At 41.0% G+C, this 13,714-nt stretch overlaps 1 protein-coding gene across 3 annotated transcripts in view; it reads right to left on the reverse strand.

Annotated features, from left to right (window-relative positions):
* Nucleotides 1-13,714, reverse strand: part of LOC123967401 (prohibitin-2-like) — a 31,143-nt gene that overhangs the window by 14,282 nt on the left and 3,147 nt on the right. For 2 of the 3 annotated variants that reach the window (XM_046043496.1, XM_046043495.1), the window contains exons 2-4: nucleotides 8,196-8,328; nucleotides 7,556-7,640; nucleotides 4,958-5,037 (exon numbers count right to left, since the gene is read on the reverse strand). In XM_046043496.1, the coding sequence (XP_045899452.1) occupies nucleotides 4,958-5,037; nucleotides 7,556-7,640; nucleotides 8,196-8,328 (298 nt within the window). Of the gene's footprint in view, nucleotides 1-4,957; nucleotides 5,038-7,555; nucleotides 7,641-8,195; nucleotides 8,329-8,458; nucleotides 8,591-13,714 lie in introns of those variants that run through there. The other variant, XM_046043497.1, reaches the window with a different exon arrangement.

Genomic DNA, 13,714 nt, shown 5'->3' on the forward strand with positions numbered 1-13,714 from the left:
GCTCAAAGCTTAGTAGGAGAGATTAATAGTGAGGGTTCTGTAAATTAGTTCCATTAGGATACATGAGGCTGCTTGCTGTACCATTTCCGTGAAGCAGGAACCTAGGTCTTGTATGCTGGTTCCTTGGTGGAATAAGGAATGTGAGAAAGCTGTAAGGAGTAGAAATACAGCAAAAAGAAGACTGAAAAAGTTTCCAATGTTGGTTAATGCAATGGAGTTCAAGCAGTTAAGGGCAAGAAGAGTTAGGCCCTGATCAGACAGAAAGCATTTTTTGCAGTGAGAGGCGCCTTTTTAAAATTGTATTGGCAGTGAGAGTTCTGTGTGCCATTTATGCACCCTGGGCGCCTCGCGTTTTGGACGCCTCCTACGACTTGTGTTTTCAATGGAGCACTCTGAGTGCACAGAGTTGAATTTTTTTTCAACTTGTACAAAACTTGTGGTGGCTGTCGCGGGTTAACCAGAGTTGTATGACTTTACAAACCGTAACTACCATAATATCAACAAGAAACAGCGGGTCTGGAGGAAAGTTATTGAGGTAGTAGAGAAGTTGCTTTCATTAATTTAAACTGTACTAACGTTAACAGCAGTAGCAAACAGTTTGTGGTGTCAGTTCTGCTTTTGTGCAGATTAACGGTTGCTGTTGGCTATTCATTTATTAGCTAACATTATTTTTACCCTGTGTATGTATGTATGTATGTATGTATGTATGTAGGTATGTAGGTAGATCCTTTATTAATCCTTTGCAGGAAATTACAGTGTCACGGCAGCTTCAAGACAGACATAATACCAAACATTCACTCAGAACATATCCACAAGTTCATTTAAAATACCACAATCTAAAAAAAGGAGTTATTTTTGTGCATTATAGAGTCGTATAGCAGCTGGTATGAATGAATTCCTATACCGCTCCGTCTTGCACATTGGTTTCATCAGTCTTTGACTGAAGATGCTACTGTTTATCACCTTCTGGTGGTGGATTGGGTATGCAGGGTTGATCAATATTGATCTTAGTTTATTCAATGTTCTGGCCTGTGCCACTTGCTGAACCGTCTCTAGTTCAGCCCCAACCACCGAGCCGGCCTTCTTGATGAGCTTGTCCACTCTGCTTCCGTCTGCTGTGCGGACGCCGTCTCCCCAACAAGCCACAGCAAAAAACAGAGCACTGGCCACCACTGTTTGATAGACACTGCAGAGCAAGGGTTGACAGATATCGAACGACCTTAGCCTCCTTAAAAACATAAAGCTGGCTTTGCCCCTCGCGGTACACCGCCTCCATACGGCTCTTCCAGTCCAGCTTACTGTCAAGCTGCACACCAAGTTACTTAGTCACCAGCTCCACCTCAGTGCCCTCGATGGTAATAGGTGTTTGGTTGGATCCGCCCCCCTCCTGAAAACCACAACCATCGTTTTGGTGGTATTCAAATAGAGATGATTGTTCACACTCCATTGCACAAATTTGTTGAGTGTTCCTCTGTACTCCTCCTCATCACCTCCTCTTATAAGGCCGACAACTGTGGTGTCATCTGAGAATTTCTGCAAGAAGCATCTGTTGGTGTTGTATTGAAAATCCGCTGTGTAGATGGTAAACAGGAACGGAGCCAGCACAGTTCCTTGTGGCATGCCTGTGCTGCTAAGAACAGTGCTTGAGACACTGTTCTGCAGACGTACATACTGTGGTCTGAGGGATAGTCCAAACACCACAGGACCAGTGATGGAGCTGCATGATGTAATCATCATGGTGGATTGGGTGATTTTTCTTTGGAACAGGGACCAGGCAAGATGTTTTCCACAGCCTTGGGACCTTCTGTAAACGCAGACTCAGGTTCAACAAGTGTGTTAAAATACCACATAGCTCTGCAGAGCAGAAAAGGAACTACAAGCGGGTGGGTTCATAGGTGTGTTTAAGAGAAGGGTAGGAGATGGAGCGGAAACAGTGGTAGTCAGCAGACCAGGTGGAGGAGGCTAGAGTGATGTAGGGCCGTCAAATCTGTTGAAGAATCTGTTCATATCATCAGCCAGACCCTGTTCGCCATCAGGCAGCATATCGCCCTTCTGCTTTATGCCTTTGATCTTCCGCATCCCAGGAGGGAGAGAGGTGTAGCATGTCATGATCTGAGTGCCCAAGAGGGGGCAGTGCAGTACATTTGTATGCATTTTTCACACTGGCATACAAGAGATCCAGCGTTTTATCACCCCTGGTTGTGCACTCAACAAACTGTTTGAAAGTGGGCAAAGTCTTGGAGAGACTAACAGGATTGAAATCTCCCGAAATAAAAATTAACACGTCTGGGTACATGTCGAAAATGGAAATATTTTTGTGACAAATATTAAAAAAAAAGGAGGGCAGAGAAAGAAAAAAGAAGTGGTTGAGAAGGAGGCAGTAAGAAGAGATTTATGGCAGTTATATCATTTCTTGAGCCTCACGTAAAGGAGAGACCAACGACTTCCAACTGTAACTTTGATAGGCCAATAGACAGTCAGGACTGTAGGCCTACTGTTAAATCTCTCCTACTCCCTATGGTGACGCAAGTTGAGTTTGGGAGTCTAGGGTTGTGTGGTCAGAATAAATAATGTGACATGTAAAAATGACCAAGGGGCAGTGGTGTTTTTGAAAATATTACGATAAAATGTACCCTTAGAAAAACCTGTGTAAAATATTTATTTTTCATGGTATTGGTATAAAGAAGCATTTGTTAAACTTTTTCAAGGGGAAACGAAAAATGTATTACTTTTAGTGTGTTTAAACTTATATTAATCGGTTCCAGTAGCACTTACTGGTTCAAGAAATGAGGACTGTTCAGCACCACTTTATTCTACCTGAATGAGGAGAAAACATTTTTGAACATGTAAATTGTCAGCATTTACCTACACAAATAGCCTACAACAGGCTATACACCGCTACCGAGCCCACCCTCCACCGGCTGCTGGCACCAGCGGCACAGTTGCACTGTCTTCATGAGAGGTCAACAGTCCAATGAGCGGGTGTGTCACGGTTCTGTCTCTTGGATCCGCGACACCAGATCGTGGACTTTTGTGTCTCTGTTTCAAAACCATTACAGCCCTACTACTAAGTAGTCTGCCTACTATTTTCAGTGAGGAAAAAATGTATACAGACTTTTGAATAAATTATCTAGTGTGTTATCATAATTTTTTTTTAAATGTGCAAACCAAAGTTTTTCTGACAACCTCAAAACAGATAAAGCTTTGGGCACCCTCTGTGATCTCTGGTGCCCCCATAAGGGGGGCACAGACCCCAGGTTGGGAACCACTGCCCTAGGAGGAGTGTGTAAATCATCCAAAAATGAGCCATTTTGCCAGTATGAGTATGTTTAGGCCCCCAAAATTGAGGTTACTTTGCAGAAAAAAAATAAAAAATAAAAATCCCTTCAGTTTCAATAGGGACCTCGCACGGTTCGTGCTCTGGCCCTAAAAATAATAATCCCTTCAGTTTCAATAGGGACCTTGCACGGTTCATGCTTGGTGCCCTAATAAGCCCTTCAGTTTCAATAAAGCCAAGAGGCTTTTTTGTGTGTTGGGATGATACATATACCACAAAAGCTTTATGCATCTTGGAGATTCAGTGCGCGGTGGGTGCATTGTTGAAAGGACACTTCCTGATTCCAGCAGGTGGCTCTATGAGGTTGAGTGAATTTTGACCTGTAGATGTGTTCAGGGTGTGACCCTTATCAAATGTGTGAAATTTGGTACAGATATGAGAATGTACAGCGAAGTTACAACAACTTCCTGTTTCATGGCGAAGCATCGAACTTTCATGCCACGCCAAGGACACGCCGTTATCTCAAATCTCACAAGCTTCACAACATAGCATCATCAATGTCTTTAAGGCCCTTCTGAGACTGTTTTGAAGCCGGTGAGGCAAATATGTTGAGAGTAGTACATAACAGCGTGAAACTTGACACTTTGTTGCCAGCAGCAGAACTCACTATGGCAGTGAGTGTTTGTTGGCATATGGATGTGTTCAGGGTGGGACTCTCATCCTACATGTAAAGTTTGGTGCAGATCTGAGCATGTACACTGAAGTTATGTTTGTTTGCTTGTTGTTTTGCTGACAGACCTGACAAAGCACGACTAAATATGTTTAACAAATTGGCAACAAAATTTCAGCAAAATGTTTATTTTGGGTTCATACAGCTGTAGTAATGGCAGGTTGCATTGAATGGGTACACACCGTCACATTCGTGATAAACATGTTGAATATGAAAGTGGCATTAGCCTGTATTATTCCCCTTCAGACTGTCTGAGAGACACAGAACCGTTTGGGACCAGATGAGACAAGTGTGCTGCTCTTCATCGGAGGTGGAAAACCAAAACTGAAAATACTTCTGATCAGGCAGAAATCTCACCACAAACTTTACTTTAGCACCTCTGATCAAGAGCAGCTCACAGCAGCTTCAGAGGGAAGCTTCCTGGAGACAGAGACAGTCCCAAACCGAGCAAAGGTGTCTCTGAGTGAGGGGACAGACACAGTAGGTGTGTGCTCTCACACCTTTCTTTCATTCACATTAAGTACAGACTTTTCTGTCTAGCACAACATCTTAAAGGGTAAACTGTACAGCACATTTCATAAGTCAAAAATATACATAATTGTAAACAACCTTAACTGTCAGTGGCCTCTGCTCCCCTTCTCTGGGATTACCTTTGCACTCGCCCCCTCCATTGCTAAAGAGGTAAACTGAGGTTTTCATCCCCACCTTAGTGTAGTTACTAGGTTAATATGGATATTTTCAATTCATGGGGGCTACAAGTTCAGTACGTTTTCACCATGACACATTCAGATGACTCCACCCACATATCAGCAGCACATTACTATTTCAAACAATTACATTTAGCCAATTATAAAAAGTAAAAGCAACCCGCCAAGTTTGTGTGTGTGTGTGTGTGTGTGTGTGTGTGTGTGTGTGTGTGTGTGTGTGTGTGTGTGTGTGTGTGGAGTTACCTTTGCTGCCTGTCAAAGAGGAGATCTTCCTGGGTTTGGCTCTGATATCATAGATGATAGGGTACTGGAACCATGGGATCCTACAACACAGACGTCACGGCACAGGAGGTAACTGGTAAAATTATCTACTTTAGGTTTACCACTGAGCCTTATGGCTAACCTAACTACTAACAGGTCACAACATCGACAGAATGAAAAGGTAGGCCTTACCTGAACCCCGGTGAGCTCTACCCACTGTCCGCAGTGGCATCAGTCAGATGACTGTGTGGTGTGGTCATCCTCAAGAAACCTGTTCTCAACCCCAACATCATGTCCTGGCTCCGATCTTATCTCACCATCAGACAACAGTTCATCATCAATAACTGCACTCCCTCCACTGCTCATTTGTCACAAGGCGTCCCCCAAGGTTCAGTTCTTGGTCCTCTCCTGAACATCATCTACATCCTGCCATTCGGAAATATCATACGTAGATACGGTCTCCACTTTACTGCTACGCCGACAACGTCCAGATCTACATTTCCACCACATCCATCACCACAGTTACCTCAGCAACCCTGACCAACTGCCTCACTGATATACAAACCTGAATGCAAACCAACTTCCTCAACTCAATCACAATAAATCTGACATGATCATCATCGGCCACAAATCACTCAAAAAACACCAACAACTTCAGCCTCTCCATCAACAATCTTCTGCCAAAGCCCTAAATATACTTCAAGACATCCAAAACTCTGCTGCCCGCCTCCTCACCCACGAAGAGAAGAGGAGCAGATTCAAGTAGTAAATAAACACTAAAATAAGGTGGAACTGTCGATACAATACGATATACACCGCTACCGACCCCACCAACAGCCGCCGTCACAGTTACACTGTCTTAATGAGAGCTGGTTCAAAACCAGCAACAAGACAGGGGGAATATGAGCTGTGTCTGAGTTGGAGCTGCTGACTGTACAAGCACAGCATCCAGCACCATCGGCTCAGCCCACATCTGCCACCACATCACAGAGCCCCGAGGTAGAACAAACATCTACAAAGAAAGTGAAGAAAACACTGGCCAGCTTTTTGAAAACCTCAGGTACTGTAACTGCAGTTGCAACGACCACATATGCTTTCCCATCTTTATAAGAGGCAATAGGTAGGTAGGAAGGCCTACCTGTCCACACCAGATGCAGACAATGAGATGGATCCTCTGGAATGTCCATGAGGGACCCTTTCCAAGGATTAGCCAACAAGCTAGAAAGTATTTGCGCATTCCAGCAACAAGTGCTCCCTCAGAAAGAGTCTTCAGCACTTATGGGAATATTGTCACATGCCAAAGGGCAACTCTGATGCCAGTTAAAGTCATAAACTGGTTTTCCTGGCTAAAAATCTGTGACTGTGATCTGTCATACTTCTTTTGGAAGGAGATATAAGTTGTAAGAAGATGTAAAAGATTTGTTCTAAAGCAGTTTTCAATAGTCCAGAGTCTGACATTTTAATGCACCTTTGGTTGATTGTTTTGACTCACACTGCACAAGAAATTTACTACGAGATTACAAGTCTTAGTTTAACATTTTTATTTAACCTTTTTTCAGCAAGCTATTTATAGTGTTGTTTTAGCTTTTGATAATAATGTTTATTTTGGAAGTAATGCTAAAATCTCTGACTGTGCTGAATGTCTAGACCTTGTTTAAATTATTGTTTAATGATAATACTTTGCAGTTTTGCATTAGATTATAAGAGTTTACATTTTTTTTTAAGCTTTTTGTTTGAAACTGGCTTTTCATCAGTGATGTCTTGTTCTGTTTATTTTTATTCTACTTTTTATATTTATTAGAATGTTAAATACTGCTACCTCAAAAAAGAGAAAGTGAATAGACTGGTTTTGCAAAAGTCTCTTATTGTACTTGAATACAAGTCTAAACCAAGTCATAATTCTTGCTCAATGTTCATATTTTGCAGAATTGCACACTTGATTAAAATCTATTCGAAAAGGTGCTTTAGCCTAAACGGTGTGTTGTTTTTTATTTGAGGTTTTGTTACCTTGATGGACTGTATTTTTTTCAGGGGAAAGTTTGGTTATTATTCAACTTTTCAATAACTTGCAAAATAGTCTTAAAAACCAACATGAAAATGAATCGTGATAAGATCGTGAATCGTGATTCGAGGATCCTGATATTTTTGCGTGATACCTTTCCTGTCCCAGCCTGAACCCGCAGTGTCTTCGTCGTTCCTGGAGCTGCTGTAAATCACTTCAGTACTGTATTCCCTGTCGTCAAACTGGCCTGTCGGTTTACAGGCTGTGTTTAGTCCCGGTCCGGCCAAGATCACTGAGAGACTGATGAGCCCTGTTTCACTGCCCGCTCACCCAGCTCCTGTTCTGGTGGTCATTCCTGCCCCTGGGCCTGAGTACCTCTTCTTTCCTGGTGGTCCAAGGCTGCTGTGCTAGAGGTGTTGACAAACACCAACACTCTGCAGTATGCCAAGCTCCCAGTCAGGGGAGTTATTTTTCTACAACTAACTGACCAATGAAAACTTTTGTTGAATAACACTCTCCTCTTTGACATCAGTCGACATTGGTTTAGTATAGTCAGTTAATAAATGTGCTGATCCTACCTGAAATGCAGCCCCTCAGCCAGAATAGTGTCCATCTGCATCCCTCCAATTCTGTTGAAGATGATGGCTCTTTGACCGCCCTCCACTGCTCTCACACACATACACATAAAGAATACCACACATATCACAAAGAGTACCGTCTAGACCTGTTCTATATGAAAAGCACAATGAGATAACTGTTGTGAATTGGCGCAATAAAAATAAAATAAAATAAAATAATTGAATAATATAATCAAGACTCTGATGTAAACATGACATATCCAAGAGACTTAAGAATAAAACTCCACAACCTAATATGTATAACCTGAGAACCACTAATATGCCATGAAAATGTCTATGCCTGAGATACAACAGATACAGGAACATCAGACACTCTAAAAGGCAATCTACACAGAAAGTTAGAAAAAAAAGTTTAAAGCGACATCCATCAGTATCGCTTCCATATATTTAGATTTATAAATCCACACCAACTCAGTCACCTTCTCATCAGTGCTGTGCAAACTTTCAAACATTCTTCTAGTCATCCTAATCTCCTGGTAGTTTTTGTGGAGTATCAGTGCCATCTGGGTACATGTGACAGATGCAGACAGGACACCTGCCTGCATCTGTCACAGAGAGCTTGGTTCCAGTGTGTGTTTACCTGTGTAGGTAGCTTCTTTAATGCCATATGCCAAAGCACCAGCTCCAAGCAGCAGCTTCAGTCCTAATCCTGCCCCTTTGCCACCAGACGAAGACATCCGACCTGCCAGATCCCTCAGGTGCTGGACGAAGCGCTACAGTTTGTGTGGGGATGAGACAGCAACAGAGACAATGAAAATAAGATTGTAAATTAAAAACTGCAGTAAGTTTTTCGTTACTACAGGTGCTCCTCATCTGCCTTATTTATGTCTCCTTGCTCCGCACCTGATCCAGAATTCAATCTGGTCCGCCATCATGAAGGGCATCTCAATACCCTTACTTCTGGTCAAAGCGAGGAGGCTTCCCAGAGGAGACCTGTGCAAGGATACAGGAGACCAAGCAGGGCTTCACACTAACTTTTGACAATGGTGGCACTGCTGTGCCTAACTTTTTCATTGAGAAGCCCCAGAACATAATTTAGGTGCAGCCAATAATACATTTTAAAAGTTACCTTTTTCAGTCTTTTTGTTGTCAGTTCCCATACATTATCTCTGTACCGCCATCTAAAGTATAAGCGATCACCCTGATGAAGTGATGCTATATTAGCAGTGTTTAATTTTATTAGCATTTCTGACTCTTCACTGCTTAATAGGGGTGAAACGATTCACAGTTCAGACCTAGATGTTTGAGCCACAGTTAGGTTCATACCTCATTTTTTGACATCATTATCATCATTATTATTATTATAATTGTTATTAGCATTATTATTGTCATTATTATATTCCATCTTGGGTTAATTAAAGTATTTTAACTTGCAGGCATGATCACTTAATCGTGACTGGACCACAATAGTCACGTGACACACAGTTAAAATAGGTCTAATATGTAATATTTATTTTGTGTTGCGTTTTGGCCTCAGTTTCAGCCCTACTGCTTCATTTTGCCACTAGTAGGATAAGCACTAAACTAAATAAACTTCAAGAGCTTGATGGACTGGTGACTATAGGTGCAGCTGTTGGTGTACAGCAGGGGTCGGCAATCTTTTCTGTGATGAGTGTCAATATACAAAGATGAAGACATCCAGTGTGCCAGCAGCGTTTGTTAATGCACGTTATATATTTTTAATTTATGCACTGATAGTCAGATTTTAATTGAATTTTGACAATGTAATAATAATAATAATAGACATATAATAAATAGGGCTGTCAAGCAATTAAAATAATTATCTAATTAATTAAGTTTTGTAACTTGTTTGTAGTTTTGTAATGAATTAATTGAATGAATCAAAATGAATCATATATATCGATATTTGCCATGATGATATTCAAATTCAAACAGATTTTGGTAGATGAGTGCATTAACGATAATAAACTAACTTATTTAGCTAAACATATTTATTTCCGATACATTCATAACGTTTGTTTTCACTGTTCATATTCAATAACAATGCCACAATTTTTTTTACTAAAAATACTACTAGTGTTTTTGTGTTATTGAAGACCTTCAAGAAACTTAAGGATGACACCTGTCTCCTACTACCAACATGTCATGTACAGTCAGTCAGAAGGCTAAAATAGTTACAAATGCTTCTTATGCAAACATTTTTTCTTCTAAATTCAAATTTTCTATCTCTACTGCACTTGTCAAACAAATCAGATGGAAAGTAAACTCCTTTGATCGGCACCGCTGAGCCAATCAGATTACAGTAAAAACGAGAATCAGTCCAACTTGTGTTGTCACAGGGATAAAAGGGAAGCAGCTGGACTACAAACGAGCTGTTTTCAAGCAGTTCAGAGCAGAGTTTTCTGTGGGAGATGGGAACTCCCTTTGGGCTGGATTTTGGGCTTTTTCCACTTTGCAAACCTTTTACATGCACAAAAAAGGGATATAACTCAATAAAAGAGAGGGGAAAAGCCAAAAAGCAGAATACCACCTCTTTAAGGTTGTGATTTTTCTCTGTAACACGCAACAACTGTGGGAGAATGCAGAGAACTAGAGCTGTGCAATACGATATCTATCGTTTGACGATAGAAAAATGTCCATCATTTACAATTATGCTCTATCGTTCATTTCATTGTGTCACAAATTCCACACTTCACAGTAATATTTTGGTGAGGGAAATGCGCTGTGCACCACGCTGAAGTTTGCTTTGTGTTGGATATTCGACATCTAGCGAATGTCCAATGTAAAACACATCAAGGCATCAAAATGTGCAACACACACAACACAAAACACCATTCATAAACTGAAATGTGGACTCACACACACACACACACACACACACACACACACACACACACACACACACACACACAAAGCTTGACATACAAGCTCAGGGCAAGGTCTGCTATCCTACTGTATGTGTAAAGTATGTACATTGAGCGTTGCTGTTCAGTTCAGAAATTAAACATTTCATCTCAATTATTTGTTTTTGAATGTTGTTTTTTGTTGTTGTCGCTCTCATATTTCACTGACCAGGTTTATTTATTCACAGATTTCATAAATCCATTATGTAAATGTTAATTAATAAGGTAATGCTGACGTACATTACAGAGAAATGGTTCCCCTATATTCGGCGCTGCTTAATTATGACCGCTGCAACTAAACTTTCACTCAATTATTTAATATCAATGCGGAACAAAGGTTTTTCACCCCCCCCCCCATCCAAGCGAGTTGTATAGCTACTGTGCCTGAGACAGGATAAAAGATGTCCTCTGTGAGATAGCAGCGAGTTGCTAGTCAAGAAATCAGGTTTCTTTACATTGACATTTTAAGATAGATAGAAGATTATATTTACTTGATTATTCAGTAAAACCATATGTTATTGTGAATACTTTTGTTACTTGTTCATTAAACAACAGCCGCATCAAGAAATGAAATGTTACATGATGTCTCATTCTTAATACATTATTTTACTGTACTGTACTTTTTGTTACATCTTGGGAGGGTTGGCTCATCTGGACTAACACACCAAAGTAAATCACCTCTAGTGCATCAAGTATGACTACTGACAGATACCAGGACAATGTTATCCTCACTGTTTCTGCACCATCTGCAGTCCATTATAAACCACATAATACATGAAGTTTACAAAGGCATTGGCTGGTGAGGATCAAGGCTCCTCTCACTTTGCTTAATTAATTAGATAAGCAATCTGCAAATCTTACCAAAATATCTTTTTAAATTTTTTAAAATGTAACAGAAACACAAAGTAGTACTGACAGCCATAATTTCAGCTTGTGGTAAAACGGTCCAAAGTTTTAAATGGGCATTTAGCATATGAAAGTACAAATTACACATTTGTGTGCACAGTGGGAAGCAATATCAAAAAAATGTTATTTTTAATGCAAATTCAGAAAGTATTCATTATTGGTCACTTGATAGGCACTCGTGTTATGTGTCACTATTACCAGTAAAATAAATACATGTTTTCCACCAGGGCAGTATTCAACGGAAGTTTAGCTGTTGATCTGAGCTTCCATGCTGTTACCGTTTTATTGCCAATAATATTCATCAGCAGTTTCTCGCAGGAAAGTAAGGGCAAATTTCTGTCCAAGTTGCAAAGCCATAACAGAGCGCTGTAGAATAACTACATCAAATCACAATACAAAATATTTAATTTACCAGGGCAGTAAAAGTTTAGCTGGCTGATCTGAGCTTTCATGCTGGAAGCTACGTTTTATTGCCAATTAGTGATCAGCTGATTATCTCACAAAGGTAACCCACAAAGCCAAAACAGAGCACTGGAGAGAGAGAGTCACTATATGAAAACAATCCAACTACATGTTTTTTCTACCAGAGCAGTAATAGTTTAGCTGGCTGATGCTTCCATGCTGTAAGCTAACCTTACCGTTATATTGACAATTACTGATCAGCTGAATGTCTCGCTAAGGTAACTGGAAAAACCAAACCACAGCGCTGGAGAATAACAAGGCTACATGAAATTAATCCATCTACATATTTTACACCACTGACAGGAGAAACACGCCACGTCTCAGCTTTAATCACTAAAGTCCGACTAACTTAATTACTTGTCCAGCAGAAAACAGACAACTTCAGCTCCGCTTTCTGTCCCACATCAAAGCCTTCAATCTGGGAAAGTCCACACCCATTATGTCTGTGATTTCTGCCGTCAGCTGTCTGCATCTGTCCTGACTGTCTGGCTTCATAGTATAAAGATCCACAGGCTGTCGGCTCTCATGCTAAATAACACGTGTGTGCTCGTTCGTTTGTCCAAATGTCACTTCTCTTCTTTCTTCTGATAAACCAGAGGACTACTCAGATACTGTTTATTAGGGGTCCAAGCCCGAGTGGCCAGCGGAGCTGGGAACCCTATTGTTTGTCCTCGGATTTTTATTTATTTATTTTCTTCCGTGCATAAAACTGATACTGCGGCCTAGACGTAACTGCTATGGACGCGAAACTCACAAGGTAGGTTCACACCCCCCAGAGTACCTCAGGTGCAAAAATTGGCACACTTCTACCTCTAGAGAGCGCTATTAGCAAGGTCAAAACTTTTGGGCTTGGAACTCCCGCAAACAAAGGCGCATTTCAAAAACCTTATATCCACGCGTTCGGTGTACCGAGCTGTATCTCATGGTATAGGCCACGGCCATTTCCGTCTATAATTAATTTTCCACAAAATCGCGAAAACTGAAAAACCTATTTTAATTAACTCCTCCGAACCCGCAAGTCCGATCGACACCTAACTCGGCACGGATAATCTGAGGGCCTGTGCAAAATTTGGTGCAACTAGCCCCTAGGTGGCGCTATTTAACCCGAAAACATTGTTCCTCCATAACCACAAGTCACATTGACATGAAACTTGAGCCGAAATTGTTCAGCATGGTCCCCTCACTACAGGCACCAAAGTTGACCCAAATATGCTTGTAGCGCTGTTATTGTAGTTTTAAAATTTTACATGCATTTTATATCTCCATACCGTGGGAAAATCCCATTCATTTCAATGGGCTTTTGAACAAAAGGACATTTTTCCTCATAACTACGCACCACTACATCACACCTGGGGGCTTGGACCCTGCTTACAACTGCTTGCAGTTCTAGTTATTATTATTATTAGGGCCCGAGCACGACCGTGCGAGGTCCCTATTGAATCTGCTCGGATTATTATTTTTTTTTTTTTCTTTTTTTTTTTTCTGCAAAGTAGGCCCAAATGACATGGCCTAAACATACTCGAAAACTCACCAAAATTTGCAAACATGTCAGAACCGGTGAAAAATTTCGTATTCTACAAGTTTCGCACATGGGCGTGGCAAAATGACTCGCTAGCGCCACCTTGAAAATTGGAAATGATTAGCCCCTCGTTCACGTTCAACCTACATGTACGAAATTTTCTGGGGACATGTATCGTATCAAGACGCACAAAAAAGCCTCAAGAACCCATAGCCTAAAGTCAACAGGAAGTCGGCCATTTTGAATTTTATGGCCATTTTTGGATGATTTACACACTTCGTACTTTAACGAACTCCTCCTAGGGATTTAGTCGGATCGACGTCAAATTTCTGCTGTGCCTTCTAAAGG

The sequence above is a fragment of the Micropterus dolomieu genome, unplaced genomic scaffold (genome assembly GCF_021292245.1).
Source record: "Micropterus dolomieu isolate WLL.071019.BEF.003 ecotype Adirondacks unplaced genomic scaffold, ASM2129224v1 scaffold_347, whole genome shotgun sequence".
Taxonomy (NCBI): Eukaryota; Metazoa; Chordata; class Actinopteri; order Centrarchiformes; family Centrarchidae; genus Micropterus; species Micropterus dolomieu.